Here is a 23565-nt window from a genome sequence, read left to right as displayed (position 1 = left end):
TATCCTACGATTGGGTTGAAATGTCCGACAAAGTTTTTATCGAGACTCATTCTATGTACCCTATCTTCAATGATGTATGTATCGTCTTCGTTTGCAATAAATATCGTACCTTTTCTGAAGGAAAAAAAAAAAGAAAAAAGAATCACATAGTAATATTTTGGGTACACCAAAAAAATCTTTTTTAAATTGTAAACGTGACCTCATTAAACCTTGTTGGAGCTCCAACTCGATCAAAAGAAAAAGACTACCATGAATTCTAGGTGTATCCACAAATATTTGTAGACGTACAAACCATAATTAGCATATATTCACGTTGTGGATTACATAAATTTGGAACTGGAACAAACACATTTGTATAGCCTCTACGTTAGGACAATGATTCAACCATTACACCTTGACCCATTTATCTAGAGAATTTTTTTATTGCATCCGCAACACGGGTATTGATCAAGTGTTAGTTTTTATGTTTTAAGCTGTCAATTTTTAATACAAGTTTGTCACTATTTATCAGTGTTCTAAAAATTGGCCTAGGTGGTGAAGGCCCGCTGTGATTTAGGGCAAATCGGTCTAGAGCTAGGCGGCCGCCTATGCAGTTTTTTTATTATTATTTTATTAATTGTGTGTTTTTTTTTTTGGTTTCATGGTGGTATACTTATGAAAATGGTGTACCTAATTTGCAAGGAAATTGTTATTAGCACTCCAAAAATCTCATTCTACACTCAAAACTTTCAATATTAGGAAAGAAAAATACACTTGTGAGGAGTTTTTTGGAGTGCCAATAACACTTTTCATTTGCAAATGATGGATTTACTACAAGTTCATCCAATAGTGAAATGAATTGGAGCACTTTTGAGGGGATACATACAAAGAAAAGAAATAAACTAGTTGCAACAAGGTTAAATAATTTAGTCTAGGTCCAATCCAATGCAAGGATCATGAATAAGAAGAATTTAGTCTATCATCCAAGAATCCTCCTCATAATGATTATATGTTTACTGTTTTTTAGATATTGAACTTTTTGGATATACTTTGTGTATTCTTCTACTTCTATTTTTGTATTTTATCATTTTTTTAGTATCCATACAAGTGTAGTTTTTTTTAATTGTAAATAGACACTTATTTACAAGATATTTAATAAATTTATATAAATCCGCCTAGGCACCTAGGCATTAGACCTCTGCCTGTTGTCCGACTAACACTTAGCATTTTTTAGAACTTTACTATTTATATAGTGACATTGCTACATGGTGTACCACTCTATGTACTATGTAGACTAAAAATGCCCAATGTCCTAATGCAATGTAGGTACCACCAATTCCACGTAGCGTGTTTTGCATGGGCAAAGAATATTAACGTGGCCATTTCATATCCAAATTGATTTCTATAACCTTGAAAGCAATACTACATATAATTTGATCATAACACTAAATTCCTAAGTAATTGACTAAACAAGATATTATTATACCGAAATTATATATTTTTTTCAAATTATACTTTAGATGTGTCCCTAACTAGCATACATTGATTAAAACCCTATTAGTTTTTAGATTTTGATCAAAGTTCTTTGACTTTGTACACATCAACATGCATTAATCAATTTCCATATCAACTATTTTATATTTTAAAGGGAATTACTATTGGCACTCCAAAAATCTCAATTAGCACTCCAAACTTTGTATAATTAGAAAGAAAAATACACATGTGAGGAGTGTAGAATGAGATTTTTGAAGTACTAATAACAATTCCCATTTTAAATTAAACATTATATTGACTATTGTAATATAGACATCCTATAAAGCATTTTTTTTGTCCAAACATTTAAAGCAATTAAATGAAATAAGTTACCACATTTATGGGATATAAAATCCTATAAGATTTGAAATTTAACGTTTATGGGATTAAACAACAAACTCCACCCTTAGAAAACCTTAAACCAATTAAAAATTGGTGATTTAAATGTGGAAATTAAGTTATGAAAAAAATTGTTTTTCTATTGAATGTCATGTTAGAAGATAAATTTTCCCATAAGAATTAATGCACCCATGTACAATTATAGTACATGTAAGAATGTACCCATATAAATTCTTAATGTAAAAAATGATTAAAGGATAGAAAAATGGAAGCAAACCATAAGACCAAATTACTTAAGGGTACATACTATATAAATCTTATAAGAAACAATTATACATATATGGGTACAAAAGAATTTAAAATAAAAAGTTACAATGGTAGTATAGAATAAAATTCGGGTACATGGATACAAGAGAAGAGAATGTACCCAATGAAATTAAAATTGCGTCCATAGCAATATAATGGTCCTTTGTTATGATTTTGCAATATGATGGTCATGGAGAAAAAATAAGTTTGAAATTTTTTTGGTGAAATTTAATTTCGAAGATACATATTCAATATAGTAATGTTGAATTTGAATATAAACATAAATTTGAGTGAGAGAATTTTGGGATTTTCAGTTACAAACTTGATAATGTGGGAGAAATTATAAATTAAAATTTGTTGTAAAAAAATAAAAAGATGACAAGGAAGTATTTAATAGTAAAATGATGAGGTGTACAAAATCAAAGGACTTTGATAAAAAACTAAAAACCAATAAAGTTTCAGTATATGAATATTAGTGATTAGGGACTGGATCCTAATTTTTTCTTTTTTCAATTCCATAGTTCCATCGTTTTGGCAATTTGGTCAGATGGAAAACGTGTTTTATCTTAATTTAAGTAGCACCCAATTTTTTAATTAATTTAGGATTAAGATAAACCTTTGTTTTTATGTGATTTATATCCATACCAACCACACGTTTCCATAGCTTCATACAACATGAAAGATGTTGTTATCCAAGTTGACCATAAAATTCCAAAGATGACTTTCTTGTCTCCCTACCCATTTAGAGCAAGTCCACCCCTAAGGACTTTGTGCCAGCACCCAGCGCATTTATCCACTCAATTAAACAGTAATAGACCCCAGTAAACAGTAATAGGCCAAAGCATCTCCACTCCTAAAAATACGCTGACACCCAGTCTATCTAATATTATATTATTTTATTCATATCAATTAATATTTTATCATTTATTTTATTTTTTATTTTTTCTTCTTTCTTCCTTTCCCTCTCCGATCCTTTCTCTCTCTCTCTCTCTCTCTCCCTCCCTCTCTCTCTCTTTTCCAGCTCACTCCCGTGAGCTCACCTTCTCCTTCCTCTTCAAAACCTTCCATTTCTGCACGCCATCCACCCTTGCATCTCCGACGCCATCCCCCTGCATCTCCGACGCCGTCCACCCCTGCATCTCCGACGCCGTCCACGCCGTCCTCCTGCATCTCCACACCTCTGACGCCGTCGCTTCGTCCTCCCGTCGTTCTCCCTCCGTGGTTCCTTCCCTCGCGACATCCTCTCCCGCCTCGACCAGCTCCGCTCCTCAGCCTCCACAACAACTCCCTCTCTGACGTCATATGCCCTCCGACGTCACACTGACGTCAGATAGGCCGGTCCCAAGGTCTGTCGATTTTAGGCCGGCCTGTGGACTGGCTTGGGCTGGGTGCCAGTCGATTTCACAGGCTGGAGTGAATTGACAGGGTGCCAGCCTGGTTTTTTGACTGGGTGCTGGGCTCTCTTCTTCCCGGTGGAATTGCTCTTAGTAACTACAAAGCAAACTTTGCATTCTATTTGGTTTTCATTTTCATTTTAGTAAAATGATACCTACATAAATATTTTTTTTCCTATCAACCGTTCTCTGATTTTAGTCATCAAATTTAACAAATCAAACGAAAATTACAAGATTTTTTTTTTTTTTTAAAGAAACAACAGTAGTTTTATTCCAACTCAAATGGTCATATTCATCTAAGAGAGCATCACAGATGAAATTCAGGAACGTCTCAAACCACTGTTCAATCGAATCAAAATAACAGAAAAAATTAAACAAAGATATTATAATTCAATTAAATTTGATAAAACTCATCACTAAATCTATTCTATAATATATGTATGTATATATATATATATATAATAATTTACTGATATAGGAATTTTTTTTTTAACGAACAATAGTATCTACACTAGAAAATGAGAGAGTGGGTTAAACTTTAAAATGAGCTTGCCATAATAATGTGGTTCAACTTCGCTTTTGATCAAAATCAAACTTAAATATTTCACTTACAAATAAAGAAGAATACATTTAGATCATAATATTAAGTGGTGAGATATAAAGTAATTTAAAGTAATTTCGTATCCAAATTGATACATGAACCCTTATCTATTCAAGGATATTGTAACAACATATCAAAATCCAATCCTCATTTTCCTCACCAACATGTAAATATAAAAGAACCCATCACCAACCAAGATCCAGTAAAGACACCCAAAAAAGTAGAACATTATCCTCCATAGGGACAAAACCGTAATTCACTGTCAAATATCCAGCCAATTATTAACCAAGGATTTTTTAGTGTGACCGTTACACGATGTGGTACACCACGTGTTTTTATATAAATTGTGGATTATGTGTGTTAAAATGTTAATAACTTAAAAATTAAAAATTTTCACCACTTGCATAAAAACAAGTGATATAACATTTTCGTCACAACTAAATTTTTTTTCTTCTAATCCCCGACGTTTTTCTCACAATTCCCAAATTACCCCTACAGTTTTCCCAAATAAAATCCCCCTCTCGTCTTCTGTCTTTGTAACACACACTTAAACCCAATCTCTTCTTCCTCTCCGTCTGTCTCTCCTTCGCCCGCTGATCTTTGACCCGGCCCGAGTCGCCATCACCGAACCGGCCGAGTCAGGAAAAATGACTCGGCGGTGCTCGCACTGCAGCAACAACGGGCACAACTCGCGCACGTGCCCGACGCGTGTCGGGTCCTCCTCCTCCTCCCCCTCCTTAGGAGGCGGCGTGAAGCTGTTCGGCGTGAGGCTCACCGATGGCTCGATCATTAAGAAGAGCGCCAGCATGGGAAATTTATCCAGTGCGGCGGCGCACTACCATTCCTCGTCGCCGAACCCGGACTCCCCGAGCTCCGACCAGCTCCATGACCCGGTTCACGTTCCCGACGGTTACTTATCCGACGACCCCGCTCACGCTTCTTCCTCCGTCAATCGCCGCGGCGATCGTAAAAAAGGTATTTTTCCGTTTTCCGAACTCATTTCAATTGCTCGAAGCAAAAGTCGTCTTCTTTTTATGATTTTGTTGAATTTGATTGTTACTTTCACATGCATGAAGTTGATTCTATTGTTTTCTTTTTTTTTTGGAATTGAGCCAAAATTTTGATTGAAAATATGAAATATTGATTGAAAATTTGAAATAATCTGACAGAATTACATTATTTTATACGTATTGGTTTTGTATTTATTATGTATAGATTTACTTTAAATTGAATGCACAAGTATATGTGCTTTTCTCGAGGAAGATGAGCTGTTCGTTTGCATGGTTTCGTCTTTCATGTTGACTTGGTCTTTGTTGTTCTGGGGTTTTTTATCTTTTTGCTTTTCATTGGTCTGGATTCTTTTCAAATAATGGGGTTAATTCAAGTCGTAATCTTGCTGGAACTCATCGGTTTCGCGGTTTCATTTGAGGTCATTGACATGGTTGGTGCGCTATGTTTGTGTGCATGTAATGCTTGGAGTTTGTGTTTGTATTGCTTTCAAGCCTGGAGTTTAGTGGTCTTTCAACAGGAGCACATGCTTGCGCTTTTAACATGCCCCGACAAGCTAATAGATGCATTTGAATTTAGGGTTTTAGACGATTCATAAAATCGGCCAAAGGCTGTATTATAGTGCCTCGAATAATGTTCTGAAAACATAACTAAGTGTTAACACTCTAGTGGAAACTAGTCGTAAATCCTAATCCAAAATAGAATAGGAAACTAAATCTAATCCTAATCAAACTGGAAACAATCTTAATCCTCATAACCAACAACTTCCAAACATTTATGAAACTAAATATGTTATCTTCCAGAAAAGGGTACTCTTAGGACTAAAAAGTCATGTCTCATACAAAAACAAGAACACAAAATTGTTTGTGATTTGTGAGTGAAATCTGAATAAGTAGGGCCACTTTCCTGATACAGATGATTGGTATAAGCTCTATGTATTGCTCTCGGAGCTGCCTTGTTTGAAGCTAAATTAGGCAGTGGAGAGTATGCTAAAACTCTTTAAGGGTAGCATTTTATAGGGGCTCAAGCTTATCCAGTAAGCATTTTACCTCTATTGTGATTTATCCAAGTACAGGGTGTCATTCTGATCATATTCTGCATGATGCTTGGAAATGAAATCGCTTTATGCTTAGAATTCTCTTATTCCAAATTTTCATGAAATGTATGTATTGCACTGAATCTATTGGCAAATGCTCTCCGTCAGGATTACTCAGCCAAAATGGGGGCAACTTTTTGCCTACGCTCTGCAATTTGATGTGATTTCTGTTGAAAATTTCTTTGATTGTCATGCATTTGATAATTGCACATAGGCAAGTGAATGGGTCAGATCAGATGGGCCAGCCCTTTTTAGCACTAAATTTGTTTTTACCCTATTTCTGCAATCCGAATAAGGATTATTCTTCCTGTGGTACAGAGGTGCCCAATTCATTGAGTCGGTCATCCTCTCTTCAATGAACTATTTCTGTTATCATATCAGAACTTGAATTGTTGCTTGCATAAAATCATTGTAAAATGTATTATAATTGTCTTCATGTGCACCATGTTTTGCAACCCAATCTTACTTATTGATCAATTCTTAGTGTTTATAATCAATCTTTATTGGCTTTGGTCCTCAGGAACGCCATGGACAGAAGAGGAGCATCGAATGTTCTTGATTGGTCTCCAGAAATTGGGGAAAGGAGACTGGCGTGGGATAGCACGGAGTTATGTGACGACTAGGACTCCCACCCAGGTGGCAAGCCATGCCCAGAAGTATTTTATCCGACAGAGTAATGCTACACGAAGAAAGAGGCGGTCCAGCCTATTCGACATGGTTCCTGATATGGTTTGTCTTACTCCATAATTTATTTCTTTTTTCAAATGTTATACTCACAAATGTGACCATGCTATCAGACACAGAATCTGGTTTTCTGTATTAGGCATCGAATGGTAAGTGGTAAAAATGCCCTTTCTTTCATTAAAAAGATGAATGTATTGCGTAAAGATGATCGATGGCATGGGATTTAGCTATTGTATAAGTTTAGAGCTATTCTTCCTATCACTACGTAATTTTGTCAAATAAATTGGTGTTAGATTCTGCGATAAGGTTAAGATAATGATACTAAAACTTTCGTTTGCATTGTTTGTTATCTGTTTTCCAGGCACCTCCCTTGCCAGAAGAACAAATTTTTCTTCCTTCTTCTTGGGAAGGAGATTCTGAAGATGCAAACTCACTACCTTCATTAAATCTTTCCCTCAGCTCAGAGAGCAAACCCATGGAAACCACACATGAAGAAACTGTAATAGAACATGATCACGAGCCTGCAATGGGATCAAATGGTTTCCCGCCAATGGCTCCACCTTACGTCCCAGCTTATATGTCCTACCCCTGGCCATATTGGGCACCAAGTGCAGGGCCCTTTAGAGAAATGGTTGGTGAGCCCTCTCGCCAACCAGTCTTAAGGCCAATTCCTATTGTTCCTAAGGAGCCTGTCAATGTGGATGCGCTGGGCATGTCTCAGCTCAGTCTAGGAGAGACGGAGAGAGGATTGAAGGAGCCATCGCCTCTCTCCTTAAAACTACTTGGAGAGCCGTCAAGGCAGTCGGCATTCCACCCGAATGCTCCAGCTAGTGAGCCGGACTTGAGCAAAGGCAAGAGCAGTGCGATCCAAGCAGTCTGAATTGGCGAAATGGAGCAGCGTCTCGGTCTTCTTTTTGGGCTGTTTTGTACAATTATAATGTTATATTAGACATTCTCTTTTATTTTGTTTTTTGCAATGGTCTGAAGTCTTATAAATAACATAGGCTAGATAGCTATTCTTTCTAATTGTAAACAGCTAGAAATTTCAAATTTAATGAATTTGGTAACTTAGTGATGCCTTTTGTTTATGAAATCTGAATTTCTTGCACTCTTAGCATACAAGCTGATATGGCAACGGAATTAGAGAAAGCGTTCATTTGATAACCATTTAGTTTTTAGTTTTTATTTTGACTTTTCTAAAACAATTTTGTTTTTCTTTTCTTTCTCTCTTGTCTTGTTCTTTAGTTCTGCTTGCAAAACTTAGAGGACCTCCTGGATGCTAGACTCTTGCGTTCCTATATGGCCTGTGCCTCGGAATTTCGGACCAGCCTTGAGACCTACCAACGTAGAATTCACCAAATATTTACCCCGACTTTGAAATTTCATTGAAAAATACTACATACTCTGTCATATTTTCTTTCATTTGACGATCTCAAATTCACAATTTTGGAGTTACACATGAAACAAAAACTGAAAATAGTTACCAATCATATATTTTACGTTGTTCGGCTATAAATCATGTTCATCGATACGATCAAATAATATTAAAATACACATTCAATCACATTAAGTATTGTGACAACCCACATACAAACCATAAGATATTGACTCATTAACAATCTAGTAATAGGGAAAATAGAAAATTTTAGCATAGAAACTAGTCTACACCCCCAAAGGAGAAAATTATAGTAAAGGGAAAATAATTCTACAACAATCACAAAGTCTAGAAAATGAAACAAACATCAATTACTGCCCAAAAATAAGAGGAGTTCATGCCCAGACCTCCTCAACATTCCTATACCAGAAAGCATGAACTCCTCCCCACATTAGAACATCCACCATTTGAATAACCATAAGAAATTATGAGTTTGTTTGGTACTCTACTTGAATCTAACTTTTCAAACTCAAAAACATTTTTCAAGTTTTAGATATTAAAAACTTTTTTAGTAGACTATTTTAAAAAACCGAACTCAAGACTAACTTAAAAAAATAGCATATTCTCTAAAAAAACCAAAAATTAGTTTTTAGAGTTTTCAAACTTAACTCTTTCTTTTCTCAATCTCCTCCCCTGTCTCTTTTTTCTGCTTTCTCTCTCCTTCTCTCTCTCTCTCATTCTCTCTCTCCTCTATTTTGCTCTCTTCATTCTCTTTCTTCTTTCTTATTTCTCTCTCATTCTCTCTATCTCATTCGATCCTCTTTCTTCTCTCCCTTCCGATCTTCTCCTTCTTTCTCTCTCCTCCGATCCTCTCCTTCTTTTTTTTTCCTCCTCTTTCCTCTTTCTCCCTCTCCTGCGACTCCCTTTCTTTGGATTTCTTTGTTCAGTTTAAGTTTTAAGATTTAAGAACAATTTTAAATCTCATACTAAGCAAGTTTTTGAATCTTAAAGAAAATTGTTTAGATGAGATGTTCTTAAGAAATGTTTTGAGAAATGATGAATTTTTTTTTAATAGGATACCAAACAGGTCCTAAGTAATTTACATTATTTATGTGATATTATACATGGTTAGACTATAAATCTAAACCCTTTATCATATCATATCTTTGAAGCAAAATAACGAGAGATCATAATCAGGATATCCATCATAACCTTTTGCATGCATGTATAACTTTAATGTCTTTTGTAAGGTTGAAAAAAAAAAAAGTGAACTAGTTACATGTATTACCATATTTCGCATTTCGAAAAGAAAGGCACTTTCTCTGTCCAAAGTGCGTATCATGTTTCCAGAAACTGGATCCAACCATGCACCAACAGAGCGTCCTCTTCTTCTTCTTCTGCTAATCCATATGCTGAGCTTTGATAAAAAATTTGGAAAGCTCCCAAAGTCCGTATGACTTCATGGCGTTTATGCAATAATATCGTCCCCACAAAGAACAATCTAGTGAAGAACCACATGACGATAGATCTATCGTGCGTAATATGCTACTCTCATGAGTCTATATCCCACCTCTTAATTAAGGGACTGTCACTATGCTCGATGTGGGTGCATGGCTTATTAAGGTTCCACACCATTGTTAGATGATTAGTTAAATGTTTGTACAAGTCAGCAATACAGTTAGTAAGTCTATTAGTATTTGGTTAGAGTTGTTAGGATTTCCGTTATAAAAATATAGTTGTGTAATCATTATGTATTGAATACAAGTCTCATAATTCTCTCTCTAAACTCTCTCTAGCTTATCTTTCTCTCTCTTACTCTTTATTCATTTTCTCTTCAATTCTCAAATATTTCAATGTCATGGTATCAGAGCCAGGTTGGGCCACGTCATTCCGTTCGTGTTGTCCATGTGTTAAGCTTCGCCAACGTGAGGGGGCGTGTGAGAATGTGAGGTAAAAAGAGTCCCACATTGGTGAAAGGAAAAACCTTGTAAGGCCTTATAAGAAGTTGGATTACTCCTCATATAGCCAACTGGTTTTATGAACCTCAACTTTCTTCATGGTATCATAGCCACTAGACTCACGCTATGGGTTCTGGTGGTTCCATTTTTCATCTTTTTCTAGTTTAGTTTTTTATTCAAATTTTCATTAAATATTTCGATAAGTCCTTCATTGTTTCAAATTTTCATTATTTTTCATCTTTTTTCTAGTTTAGTTATATATATTGTTTGGAGTTTCGTATCATAGGACTTTGAAATATCCTGCGGTGATCTTGCTATCTTTCCCACTAATGTATAGTTTTACAATTTTTTAAGACGAGGAACCCCATAGGTCAATTGTAAGGTATTGTTGGCGAAAGTTGACCTGAGCCTCCAAAACCTTTGTAAACGTGCTGTCAAAACCTATGGTTTATATATTGCTTGTGCAATTTCAACTTATTTGATCACTTTATGAAGAAACTTTGCCACTGTATATTCTTACAGCTCGACAGAACGATGAAGTAGATAGAATTGTAAGTCTAATGAGAGCTGCACATTTGTTTAGCACGTGCATGAGGGATTGAGATCATAAGAGTTTGTGTATGACAATACTTGTTGGTTATTAAGGAATGTATAAAGACTGAAATATAACCTAAAGAAGTCCCGGTGCAATTGGTGTTAACCTTTCTGATATGGATGCTTTGGATATTAGTGATAAGGGTTATCAAATTGATGACTTTGATAAGGATTACATGATGGGAAGTATCCTTATCAAAGATCACTGTTTACATTATAAATAAAGGGTCCCTACTCTCGCACAATACATGCAAACAGAAACATCAAGCCCTATGTCAGTGCATACAAATAGTGTTGAGAGGAGAAGAACCTTTATTTTCTGCTACTATGACTTCACAAGGTTAGTTGTTAATTGGATATGTTGAGTTCTCTTGTTTCCGCTATATTTAAACTAACATTTGGTATCAGAGCTATCACATATCTCTTTAACCCTATGTCGAAAGCATGAAGAACAAATCTTGTGCAAGTTACAAATTGGCAATGGATTAATAAGAATGGTTTGATGTGTATTAGCTAAAGCTTTTCACACATTAAACCTATGCCCTAATCCTGTCGTCAATATTTGCATTTAATGTTAATAATTGAATGATGATTATCTAAAGAAAATTTGTGATAACCCATCTCTAATTTTATGTTTTATAAATTTTAAAAGCATGAATTGATGAAAATGCCCTTGAGGCAAGAATATTGATTTTAGTTGACTATCATTTGGTGAAGCGTATGAGCTATTATTTTATCGTATCCTTGAAGTATCTGACGATATGAACGCATATACGCAATCGGAAGCAAATTTGGAGTTACAGTTAAAATGTTACAAGCTTACGAACATGAAGGGTAGTTGGGTATTTTTCCGTTAGGTGATATTTTGTGAGACATGTGGGGCCACATCCCACTTTTTGCTTTGTCCCGTATCCCTATCTTCCAGAGATCTCGATCTCTCTCTCATTATTTTCTTTCTTATTTGAGACTCTCTTTCTCGAAGACTCCATTCTTCCCTTCTCTCTCGTATCTCACTCTTCCTTACTCCCTTGTTCCTCTGTTTTATAGAGGCCAGCAAACTCAGCTGCTCCGGTGAGACCTTGTCATAGTGCCTGATAGGAGCATATTTATGCGACTTAGTTAGATTGTTCTTGTGCATTTATGTTGTTATTTCTTAGTCAATTATGTATTTTAAGCTATTTTCGTGTGTTTGTAGGTTCAAATAACAAAGTTAGCAACAAAGTGCTATTTGGAGCATTTTGGAGCATTTTTGGGCCAAGATTGGATAGTGCAAGCATGGAGACATGAGGATGAACGTTTTTGAAGATTTGAAGGCTAGAAATCAGCATGTGTGTGTGCAAATATGTTGACCTACAACTCCAAACATCTATCCACTACACCCATTACATCCACTCATTACCAAACATCCACCCACTACACCCATTACATCCACTTATTACCAAACATCCATCCACTACACCCATTACATCCACTCATTACTTTAAACATCCACCCACTACACCCATTACATCCACTCATTACCAAACACTCATCCACTACACCCATTACATCCACTCATTACCAAACACTCACCCACTACACCAATTACATCCACTCATTACCACAACATACACCACTACCACCTTAATTAGATGGTAGTCCTCTCCCTAGCCTATAAATACATCCACCATTCACCATAACAGGGGGAAAGAGAAAAAGATCCATCAAAAGACACTACATTCACATCTCACAACTCCATAAACTTACACTTTCATTCCTTGGCCGGGAGAAGACAATCCACCCATCCACCTTTCACCATAACTCACCTATATCCATCCACCACCATAATTTACCACTCATCCATCAAACCACACTTTGTGCCGCAACAAAGAGAAGAAGGAGGACCCTTGGACGTGCTTGCCATTCAAGTTGGATTGTTGGAGCGTTTTTAGGTGTTTTCATTCTTTTGTTTTCAATGTCTAAATTTGTTTATCTTTTCTTTGTGAGTATGAGGAACTAAGCCCCCCTTAGCTAGGGGGGAATTCGAAACCATGTTCATGCTTGCAATATGATTTGATTACCTTCAGTTGTGATTTCATAAGTTGTGAATTCAATTTGTTTAACTGCTTGATTGATAACTTATTCGTGTATGTTTATTAAGAGTGCACACTTAGTTTGCATGCATGAATATGATGCTAGAGTATAAGGGAGTTTCACCTAATAGTTACAAACTTATATTCACAAGTAGTGGAGGTCGCTTATAAACGATCGCGTTAAATGAATTCTTGGCAGGAGTTTCATGCTCATCATAGTAACGAATGCCTCGTCAATACTTATAGTTTTCATAATGCTTAATGATCTTTGATTGTATCTTTATTGTGCTGTTCACGAAAAGGACCTTTGAAGAATGCTTGAATTGTTGTATGCGCTTTCCCATCCAATTCAATAACTTAAGGAGAACTTGAAGGTTAATTTAAGCGGACTTAATTAACCTGGGGTGTTGAGTTTCATGATTTATCGAAAGAACAACTGAAAATTGGTTTATGTGCAAGTGTGTCATGTGTGGAGAAGAACCCTCTAGCTAGCCCATCATCCATAGTTTACCCAAATTCGTCCAAAATCTGTTTGTTTTGTTTTCAAATTCGTCAAAATCAAATCCCCCTTTACTTTAAAGTGTTTTATTAGTCAAAATCTATTTTGATTTGTGTTTTTAAGTGTCTTGAGTCAAGTTAGAACCTAATTTCGTCCAAAACTATCCCTAGAGTCAGTTTAGAGTCTAATTCATTGTTTTAAGCTATTTTGAGTCTTTTAAACTAGTTTTGAGTCTTTTTAGTTTGTATTGCATCTTTTGAGTCTAGTTTGATGTTTTTAAGTCAGTTTAGAGGTTATTAGCAAGCCCTCCTAATCCCCAGTCCAGAACGATCCCTACTTACATTCTTTACTACAATTGATACAAGATGGTTTAATTTGTGTGTTAAGTAATTTTCGCATCAGTGCCATCACTCACTATGCTGATGAGATGACACCCTTACCGTGTCCGCTTCTCTGCCATTTGCTTCACCTCCCTCATCTCTTCTTGGCCCTCTATGCAAACACAGAAAAACCACCCTACCTTCATCCTTGCCCTTTCTGTAAAATTTTTCAAGTCGACAGGCCGAAGGCCTATTCCAACAACACAGATACTGTCCCCACTTAACCACCTGCACAATCCTCAGGAGTGGGGTTTCATCACAAAAGGCCTCGGTGTTAGTTAGAGTTGGGTAATCCTATTTAAATGGCTTTTCTCCTTCCCTCTTAGCCGATGTGGGATAAATGTTTCCAACACTCCCCCGCACGTGAGACCCCATTTTATGGGTCACACGTGGAGATCCACATATCAGCAACCACGTGGAGCCATGTCGGGACTCACCCATCGCTCGGGGCCAAACAGGGGTCCACCCAATCATGTGGCAATATGGGCCCGTTCCTTGGCTTTGATTCCATGTAAAATTATCAGAGAGACGGGCCATACAGTCCACTTCCAACAACACCGATATTGTCCCCAACTTGGTAATTACCACCTGCATAATCCGTCAGGTGTGGGGTTTTATCACAAAAGGTCTCGGTATTAGTTGGAGTGGGTTATGATATTTAAACTCTTATTTTCTCATTGATACGGTCAATGTGAGATATTTTAACATGCCTCTTCATGTGGGACCCAATTAGTGGGTCACACGTGGGGATCCACACATCGACAACCACAACCACGTGGATGATTCTATTTAAACACTCACATCTCAATTTCTGAATTTCTGAATTTCTTTCAACACTCACATCTCCCAAATCTTTCATCTCAAATTCTATTTAAAGTATTATTCTCTTCTCCCTCTGAAGTATATTCCAACCATTTAGATCACCAATATCACTAATCTCCCCCTGGTAATCTGAATTGGATACAGATGAAGTATAAAAATATTTAGACTCCGAGAAAGTCACATCCATGGTTACAAACGTATGTTGACTAGCAGGATGATAACACTTGAATCCCTTCTGATGTGGAGAAAATCCAAGAAAGACATAACTGTATGCACATGGATCAAGCTTACTGCAATGAGCTTTCTGAATGTGAACATAGACCACACAACCAAAGATCCTAGATGACAAAGTATTTGTAGAAACCACTGGAACAAGTTGAGTAAGCTCCTGAAGTGGTGTTCGATAATTCAAGACCCGAGACAGCATACGATTCATAACATAAATTGCATGTACAACTGCTTTAGGCCGGAAATGTTTAGGAACAGATGCACCAATAAGCAAAGTGCGAGCTGTCTCCAGGATATGACGATTTTTCCTTTCCGCCACCCCATTTTGTTGTGGGGTATTCGGATAGGTAGATTCATGAACAATTCCACGATCTTGTAGAAATTGGGATAATTAAGAATTTATGTACTCTCCATCATTGTCAGAACGCAAAACTTTAATATCAGATGAATATTGAGTTTTAACCATATGAAGAAACAGACGAAACACATTGCATACCTCACTTTTATTTTTCAGCACATACAACCACGTCATACGGGTGCAGTCATCCACAAAAGTAACAAACCACTTAATTCATGAAGTAGTACTAATAGGGGAAGGCCCCCACACCTAAGAGTGTACTAGAGCAAATGGAAAGACCTTCTATTCATACTTGAAAGGAATGAAGTACGATGACTTTTGGCTAAAATACATGTTTCACACTTCAATTTTGAGTCTTCGGAGCAAATTAGGTAACGTATGCTTCAAATAACCAAATGATGCATGCCCTAAATGACGATGCAACAAAAATACCTTTTGTAGATTACTATTACACGACGCACGAACCAAATTAGCTTTTCCAGCAATCACATCATCCATATAATAAAGCCCATCTCTCTTAGTGCCACGCCCAACGATCTCCTTTGTTTGAATATCCTGAAACAAGCAAAATAAAGGATACATTAATATAACTCAATCCAATTGTTCAATGACTTGTGATACAGACAATAAGTGATGGGATAAGGACGGAACCAATAAGCAATTATATAAGGGAAGAGAGGGTGTAGACACTGTTCCTGCTTCAACAACATGAGCAGTAGTACCGTTGGCAGTTGCCACACACTTTCTATGAGGATGTGTCATGGACTGAAACAAAGTTCTATCATATGTCACATGATCTGTTGCCCCAGAATCCAAAATCCAACCTGTATTCGCCATTGCAATACCACCCGAGACTACAGTACACGATAATCACTGATATGCAACAATTATACCAATACGTGATAATTGAAGCAGGAAAGCACGATGACAAGTATACAATACTGTTGTGACAATTCTCTATATCGAAAACAGTCAGCATCTATTACTTCCTTTGATGCAACACTCATGGAAAAGACAAGACCCCATGGTTTCACACACTGCCCAAGGCAGCAAGCTGCCACATCAATTTTTTTTTCTACCAACACAACTTTATACGGTGCAATAAGGCAACAAACAGGAACAGAAAACCCTTTATAATTGTTTTGGTCAACATCAACGACAAAAGACAGTGCAGTGCCATTTCCCACACAACATGTCAGACGGTGCAACAGAGCACACATTAATCTCCAATCAGATAACGAGCAACCGTACATAAAGAACAACTAACCAATACGTTATATTGTAATTATAACAATTACTTTAACACTTGCTGCACTTGCACAACAATTGTATACTGACTTGTACTCTGCAACACCCACAAATACGGTCTGACAACTAGCAGTAAGTATGACGAGTACAAGGAATACAGCCACAGACAGGCCAAGGTTACGATGATGGGCTTAGTTACAGCCATAACACTACAAGGGTTTTTGTTTAGTGTTTTGGATCGAAAACTAGCTCTTAATACCAAGAAGAAATACATCAAAATACTTTGTTATATTATTCATCATCTAGGGTTTACAAATATATAGGCAAGGAAAGTAATTACAAATAAATATGGAAACTAAATCCTAAAGATTAGATATCTTAATCCTACCTAAAATAAGACTTAATAACATTTACAATTAAGACTCAAAGCAACACTCCCTCTCAAGTTGGTGCATAGATATCAGACATGCCTAACTTGATAATTGAGTCTTGGAAAACCTTACTAGATACTGCATGAGTAAGAACATCAGCCAACTGTTCTCCTGAACTCACAAACGGTATAAACACAATCTTCCTTTCAAGATTTTCCTTGATAAAGTGTTGATCAACCTCCACATGCTTTACTTGATAATGTTGTATCGGATTATCAGCTATTTCCTTTGCAGATTTATTGTCACAATATAACTCCATAGCCTCCTTTAGTTTAAAACCAAAACATCTTAAAAGTTTACGTAACCAAAGAAGTTCACATATTCCATGGGCCATACCTCTATACTCAACTTCTGCAATGACCTTGACACCACATTCTGCTTTTTACTACGCCACGTAACCAAATTACCTCCAACAAATGTAAAATACCCAGATGTAGATCGCCTATTAGTAGCATTGCCAGCCTAATATGCATCTGCAAACCCCTCAACCTTTAGATGTCCATGTTTTCCATAAAGTATTCCTTTACCAAGTGCAAACTTGAGATATGCCAAAATTCGCATTACCGCAGCCATGTGATCTTCACTGGGTGAGTGCATAAACTGATTTACAACACTCACAGCATACGTAATATCAGGACGAGTATGAGATAAATAAATTAACCTCCCTACAGGTCTTTGATATCTACCTCTATCAATAGGAACCTGATTTGGGTAAATACCCAAGTGATGCTTCTTTACCATAGGAGTATCCATAAGTTTACACCCTAACATACCAGCATCTTTCAACAAATCTAACACATATTTTTGCTACGATAAGAAAATTCCTTTTGGAGAACGAGCGACCTCAACTCCAAGAAAGTACTTCAATTCTCCTAAATCTTTCATCTGAAATTCAGATGCAAGATTTATTTATCTGTAACTTCTGAATTTCTTCAGTTTCGACAAGCACATCACCGTGAACTTAGACCTGGTACGATCATTAACCCAGGATCAACACTATCAAGCTAAAACTCGCACGATACAGTGGCCATCGCCACTGTTCTTGATGATTTCTGATGAACCCTCATCGGTTCTGACCAAGGTAGGCTTCGGGGTCCCTTCATTTCATTCCATTTCGTTAAAAATGTTGATTTCTGAACTTAAATGTGCATTGTACATGTGATTTGAAGCATAACCATCATGAGGAAGAATTTCCAGAACTCGTGACCATTTGCCCACTTTTAGATCAATTTCCCGGTCACCACTGGCCACGACTAGGCCTCCAATGGGTATAGTCTTATTCCCTATGTTTCTAACTTCACTTTTGTTTTTGAATTATCGAAATTGGTTTAGAATCGAGGTCGATAGGAGCTCTAGAAGTTGGATTGAAACTTGTAAAACGCAAGTTCTCGCCTATGCAGCCACCTTGTGGTGGCGTTGGGAAGAACCCGAGGTCCCTCCTTAGGTTCCTCGATATGCCAGACCCGAATCCGTCCTTAGTTTTCTGAAATTTCCGTTGTTTGGTAAAATTTCCGTTAAGGGCCGCCACTTGGTTAGTAAATGAATCAACAATTTGATTGTTGGATTATCACCAAACTTTGATACGTTATAGTACGTAATATTTGAGGATATTAAAAACTTACGGGTCGGGAATCTGACTTACAGATCTTCCCGAATTGGATATGTAAGTTACGTGTTCTATTCATAAGAATTTTGAGACGTAATTTGATAATTGTTCTAGGCGCTGATCGTTCATGATTCCTCGATATTCATGCTAGCGAGTTGTAGCGCAGACCTCAGATGAATGGGTCTTTTTCCTTTTTATAGTGTGTGTGTGTGTGTGTAAACTTTATAGTTTCCACAAATGCTTTGAACTGAGTTATGCATATCATGCCATGACTAAATAATGTTATATTTAAAATGTTACATTGTTATGAAATTGTGAAATGCCAAACGATCCCACAGGATGTGCAGGTAAGTTCATGTGACTTTACTTTGTGATTGGAATTATTGCATCATATTGGCATGCATATATTCATTTAGAGCTTATCATTGCTGCACCCCGGTGTTAGTGGTCCTGCCTTGGGCCAAGGCATAGTCCTTTACGTGATGTTCACTTCCTGCATCGCATGCTCTCTTTGGATCCAAGTTTGGTCCCAGCCTTGTCGTACAAACTGCATTAGGCAGTTCTGACTTGTATGTAACCCGCGATTTATCGCTAGCCATCACGTGATTGTAGAACTAGAGCGTACATATTTACACCCAACCATATCGTACAAGTCACACTAGGTGACTCTGACTCATGTGCAAGTATAGTTTGATGAGCAGTAGGTCCAGTCGTACAGGTCACATTAAGTGACTTCGATTGGCATGTTAGTTTAGATAGATTTCACACCTGGTTTATATTTATTATTGCTGAGACGTTGTTTCATTGCACTTGTGCATTCATTTTCATACTTAGTATTATTATTTTCTGGAAACTATATAGGTTTTACGGCGAGGGATTATAACATTTTCAAAAGGTTTTTATTAAAACTTTATTTTCAGGCCCACTCACCCTTGTTTTTGGTCCCTCCAGGTTCTAGTAGCAGAGTTTTCATACTAACGAGGATTTTTGGCAAATCTTGGTGTAGACGGTTACCATCGATGGTATAATTCTCACCCTATTTTATTGTACTGTACTTATGCTCTTTCATCACGTGTGAAATGAGTTCATACCCACTCACCGCACACTCTTGTATTTAGGCACTTTTAGGTTTAAATTTATTCACATCTTCCACATCACTACACTTTATGGTTTCGTCACCTTCCAGGTTTCGGCCAACACAGCTTGATTTGGAGTCCTAATGGACATCCCGGGTCAGGGTGTGTCAAAATTGTTGCTCAAGTTTTGAATATTAAATGGCATAATATTCTTACATTCTTGATTGAATAAAAAACCATGTTATCTAAATCACAAAGACTTGTTAATATGGCTATAGAATATCCAATCTTGATTACGAAAGTATTATGATTAAGTTCATCCTTCACAGTCTTCTTCAATCCAAAGAGTTGAAGGCTGTGACATATGGTTTTGGGGTATAAAGATTAATCATGCATGTGATGTGATTCAGTGATGAACCTTAGCTTTATGAGTCTCAACACGATGGAACCACTTACTGGAATGAACTACAAAAATTGGAAGCAGGACTTGGAGATTGTGTTGGGAGTCATGGATGTGGATGTTGCATTGAGACCAGATGAGCTTTCCATGCCAGCTGAAGTATGCTCTATGCTCTTCAAACCAAAGGTTCAAGTATAAGAAGTGGCAAAAATCCAATAGGATCTCTATCTTGATCGTTAAGAGATCCATAAGTGATGTTGTGCATGATGGATTTCTAGAGGCCACGAATGCTAAGGAGTTCTTGAAATTAATTGAAGAAAAGTACAAAGAGTTTGACGAAACCGAGATAGACAACCTGATGAATTCACTCACAACCATGAGGTATGATGGCATTGAAAGTGTACATGAGTATATTCTGAATTTGATTGATATTGCTGGGAAGTTGATGGCTTTGGGGTACCTATATCTAAAACCTTTTTAGTGCTTGTCGATGTTGCCAAAATATGCAAAGCCAAAAATGTTCCTTCTCCCCCTAAGAGGACCTTCAAACCTAATAACCTATTGGTTTTCAAATGCTCTTTTTATAAGAAGTTTGGTCACATGAAGATCCCTAAGTATAAGGCGTGGCTATCAAAACAAGGAGCCAAGAAAGGTAAAAATATTTTTGCTTGTTTTGAAAGTAATTTAATTGATATGCCTAGTGATGCTTGGTGACTTGACTCTGGCTCTTCTGTTTATGTTATGAACTCATTGCCAGACTTCATAACTAATAGAATTCCAACTAAAGATGAAGTCAAAGTGTCCGTTGGCAATGGAAGAAGAGTTGAAGTCAATGCTATAGACACCGTTAGGCTTAAGTTTGATTTTGGTTTTTATTTAGATTTGGAAAATGTCGTTTATGTACCTTCTATGAGAAAGAAGTTAGTTTCAGTTTCAAGACTAGTATTATTGGGTTTTTATTTTACTATAAATAAGATTGGCTTCAACGTTTTTTTATAATTCTTCCTATGTTTGCACTGGTTCACTAGTTGATGGGATGTTTAAGTTTAAATTGAAACTTGATCAAATTGTTTTAAACGTGGAAGACCAAAAATTTAAGCCACAAAAATCTTCAAATCTTTGGCATAAAAGGCTTTGTCACATTTCAAATGGAAGAATGGAAATTTTGGTTAAAAATAAAATCTTGCCTCCGTTAAACTTTGAAGATTTTGATTTTTGTGCAGAGTGTGTCAAAGGAAAATTAACTAAGTCTAGAAAAGAGGGATCAACTCGTAGTAATCAAATTTTGGAAATTATTTATACGGATATTTGTGGTCTTTTTCCAACAAAAACCATTGAACGAAACAAGTATTTTATCACCTTCATTGACGATTTTTCTAGGTTTTGTTATGTATACTTAATTTCTAAAAAATCTATGGCACTTGAGGTTTTTAAAATTTATAAAAATGAAGTTGAAAACCAATTGGAAAGGAAAATAAAGATTGTAAGGTCCAATAAGGGAGAGGAATGATGTGGCAAATATGATCAAACAAGTAGGCATCAAGGGCCCTTCGCCATTTTTCTACAAAATTATTGGATTGTTGCCCAATAAACTACCCCAGGAACCCCTGAGCAAAATGGGGTGGTGGAGAGAAGAAATAGGACATTACTTGATTGGTGAGAAGTATGATATGCAAGGTAAACTTGCCAGAATTTCTATGGAGCGAGGCGTTGAAAACTGCAAGCTATATCCTCAACAAAGTTCCTACAAAATCAGTGGAAGGAACACCGTTTGAATTGTGGGCAGGGAGGAAGCCTAGTTTGAACCATCTCCACGTTTGGGGATGCCAGGTAGAGGCGAAGATTTACAACCCAAATACCAAGAAGCTAGATGTCAAAATTGTAAGTTGTTATTTTGTGGGGTATGTAGATAGATCAAAGGGGTGTTGTTTTTATTGTCCTAATCACAGTAGCAAGATTTTTGAGATTGGAATGGCCATTTTCTTCGCGCATTTACAAGAAGAAGATCCTGAAATAAATTTGAAGGGTTCTATCTCGAGGAGATAGACACTGATAAAACTAATGTTAACTTGGACCACAAATAATAATGATCGACATCATTGGGCATGCAGAAGAAGAATGAGGCATTGATGATCATGAAGTAGTAATTACAAGTGAAGTGGAAGAATTTCAAAATGAACAGTTTCAAGATGATGCTGCATCAAATAATGATGGTGAAGGCACGAATGAGAATGAGCAGTAACCCATTCAAACCTTAATCCTAGCGCAGCATGTTGACATTCCTTTGAGAAAGTCTACTAGGGTAAGAAAGCTTATTATTCTCAGTGATTTTGTATACTTGGCTGTTTGTGAAGAAAATTTATCAGAGTTTGAAGACCCTACTACCTTTAAGGATGCAATCTCGAGAGACAACTCAGATAAGTGTATTGAAGCCATGAAAAATGAACTCAATTCAATGTACGACAATGGTGTATGGGCATTGGTGGAACCTTTTGAGGGTGTTAAACCCATAGGTTCAAAATGGGTGTTCAAGACAAAGAGAGACTCCAATGGTAATATCGAAAGGCACAAAGCGAGATTAATGGCGAAATGATTTACTTAAAAGGACGGTGTGGATTATAAAGAGACTTTTAGTCCAATATCAACCAAAGATGCTTTTAGAGTGATAATGGCTATGGTAGCACACTTCGATTTGTTTTTGCATCAAATGGATGTTAAAACGATTTTCTTAAATGGTGATTTGGAGGAGGACAAATATATGAAACAACTAGAAGGGTTCCAAGAAAAGGGGAAGGAGCACTTGGTATGTAAACTTAAGAAATCCATATATGGATTAAAACAAGCGTCACGACAATGGTATTTGAAGTTTCACCGTGTAGTTAAAGAACATGGTTTTATTGAAAATCCATTTGATGCTTGTATTTATTTAAATACCAATGGGAGCAATTTTGTAATCTTGGTGCTTTACATTGATGATATTTTGCTTGCTGCCAATTCTCTTAGCATGTTGGATGACACAAAGCGTTTCATGAAAATGAGCTTTGAAATGAAGGATTTAGGTGAAGCAAGGTATGTATTGGGAATTGAAATCAAAAGAGACAGACAAAAGGGTTTGCTTGGATTGTCACAAAAAGGATATATAGAGAAAGTTCTGAAGAGATTCAACATGTTGGCTTGCAGCAGTATTGAGTTACCTATTTCAAAGGGTGACAAGTTAAGTAAGGAGTAGTGTCCAAAGAATGATTTGGAAAGAGATGCAAAGAAAGACAAACCATATACATCATTAGTAGGAAGTCTGATGTATGCGCTAGTTTGTACAAGACCAAGCCTTGCATTTATAATAAGTGTTTTGGGAAGATTTCAGTCCAACGCTGGAGAAGCACATTGGAATGCAAGGAATAAGGTTTTAAGATATTTACAAAAGACAAAGTCACATATGTTAGTTTACAGGAAGACTAATCATTTGGTTCTTGAAGGGTATAGTGATTCAGATTTTGTAGGGTGTCCAGATGACCTGAAATCAACATCTGGATATGTTTTTATGATAGCTGTGGGAGCTGTTTCATGGAGGAGTGTCA

The 23565-nt window shown here is 36.7% G+C and overlaps 2 protein-coding genes across 2 annotated transcripts; both read left to right on the top strand.

Annotated features, from left to right (window-relative positions):
* Positions 1-4693: 4693 nt before the first annotated feature.
* LOC126583430 (transcription factor MYBS3-like) lies at positions 4694-8015 on the top strand. The gene is made up of 3 exons (XM_050247776.1): positions 4694-5127; positions 6777-6985; positions 7302-8015. Exons 1-3 carry the CDS (start codon positions 4800-4802, stop codon positions 7818-7820), a joined length of 1056 nt encoding a protein of 351 aa, XP_050103733.1. The 5' UTR covers positions 4694-4799; the 3' UTR covers positions 7821-8015.
* Positions 8016-20029: 12014 nt separating this feature from the next.
* Positions 20030-20468, top strand: LOC126633857 (uncharacterized). Its single transcript, XM_050304401.1, has 2 exons — positions 20030-20146; positions 20229-20468. The coding sequence occupies exons 1-2, from the start codon at positions 20030-20032 to the stop codon at positions 20466-20468; spliced, it is 357 nt and encodes a 118-aa protein (XP_050160358.1).
* The last annotated feature ends 3097 nt before the right edge of the window (positions 20469-23565 follow it).

The sequence above is a fragment of the Malus sylvestris genome, chromosome 9 (assembly GCF_916048215.2).
Source record: "Malus sylvestris chromosome 9, drMalSylv7.2, whole genome shotgun sequence".
NCBI classification, from domain to species: domain Eukaryota; kingdom Viridiplantae; phylum Streptophyta; class Magnoliopsida; order Rosales; family Rosaceae; genus Malus; species Malus sylvestris.
This window is presented reverse-complemented; position numbering and strand designations above follow the sequence as displayed.

Coding starts and splice junctions, on each gene's coding strand:
- LOC126583430 (XM_050247776.1), top strand. CDS start 4,800: ATGACTCGGCGGTGCTCGCACTGCAGCAACAACGGGCACAACTCGCGC. Junction 5,128..6,776: donor CCGCGGCGATCGTAAAAAAG/GTATTTTTCCGT, acceptor TTTGGTCCTCAG/GAACGCCATGGACAGAAGAG. Junction 6,986..7,301: donor TCGACATGGTTCCTGATATG/GTTTGTCTTACT, acceptor TCTGTTTTCCAG/GCACCTCCCTTGCCAGAAGA.
- LOC126633857 (XM_050304401.1), top strand. CDS start 20,030: ATGGAACCACTTACTGGAATGAACTACAAAAATTGGAAGCAGGACTTG. Junction 20,147..20,228: donor AGCTTTCCATGCCAGCTGAA/GTATGCTCTATG, acceptor TTGATCGTTAAG/AGATCCATAAGTGATGTTGT.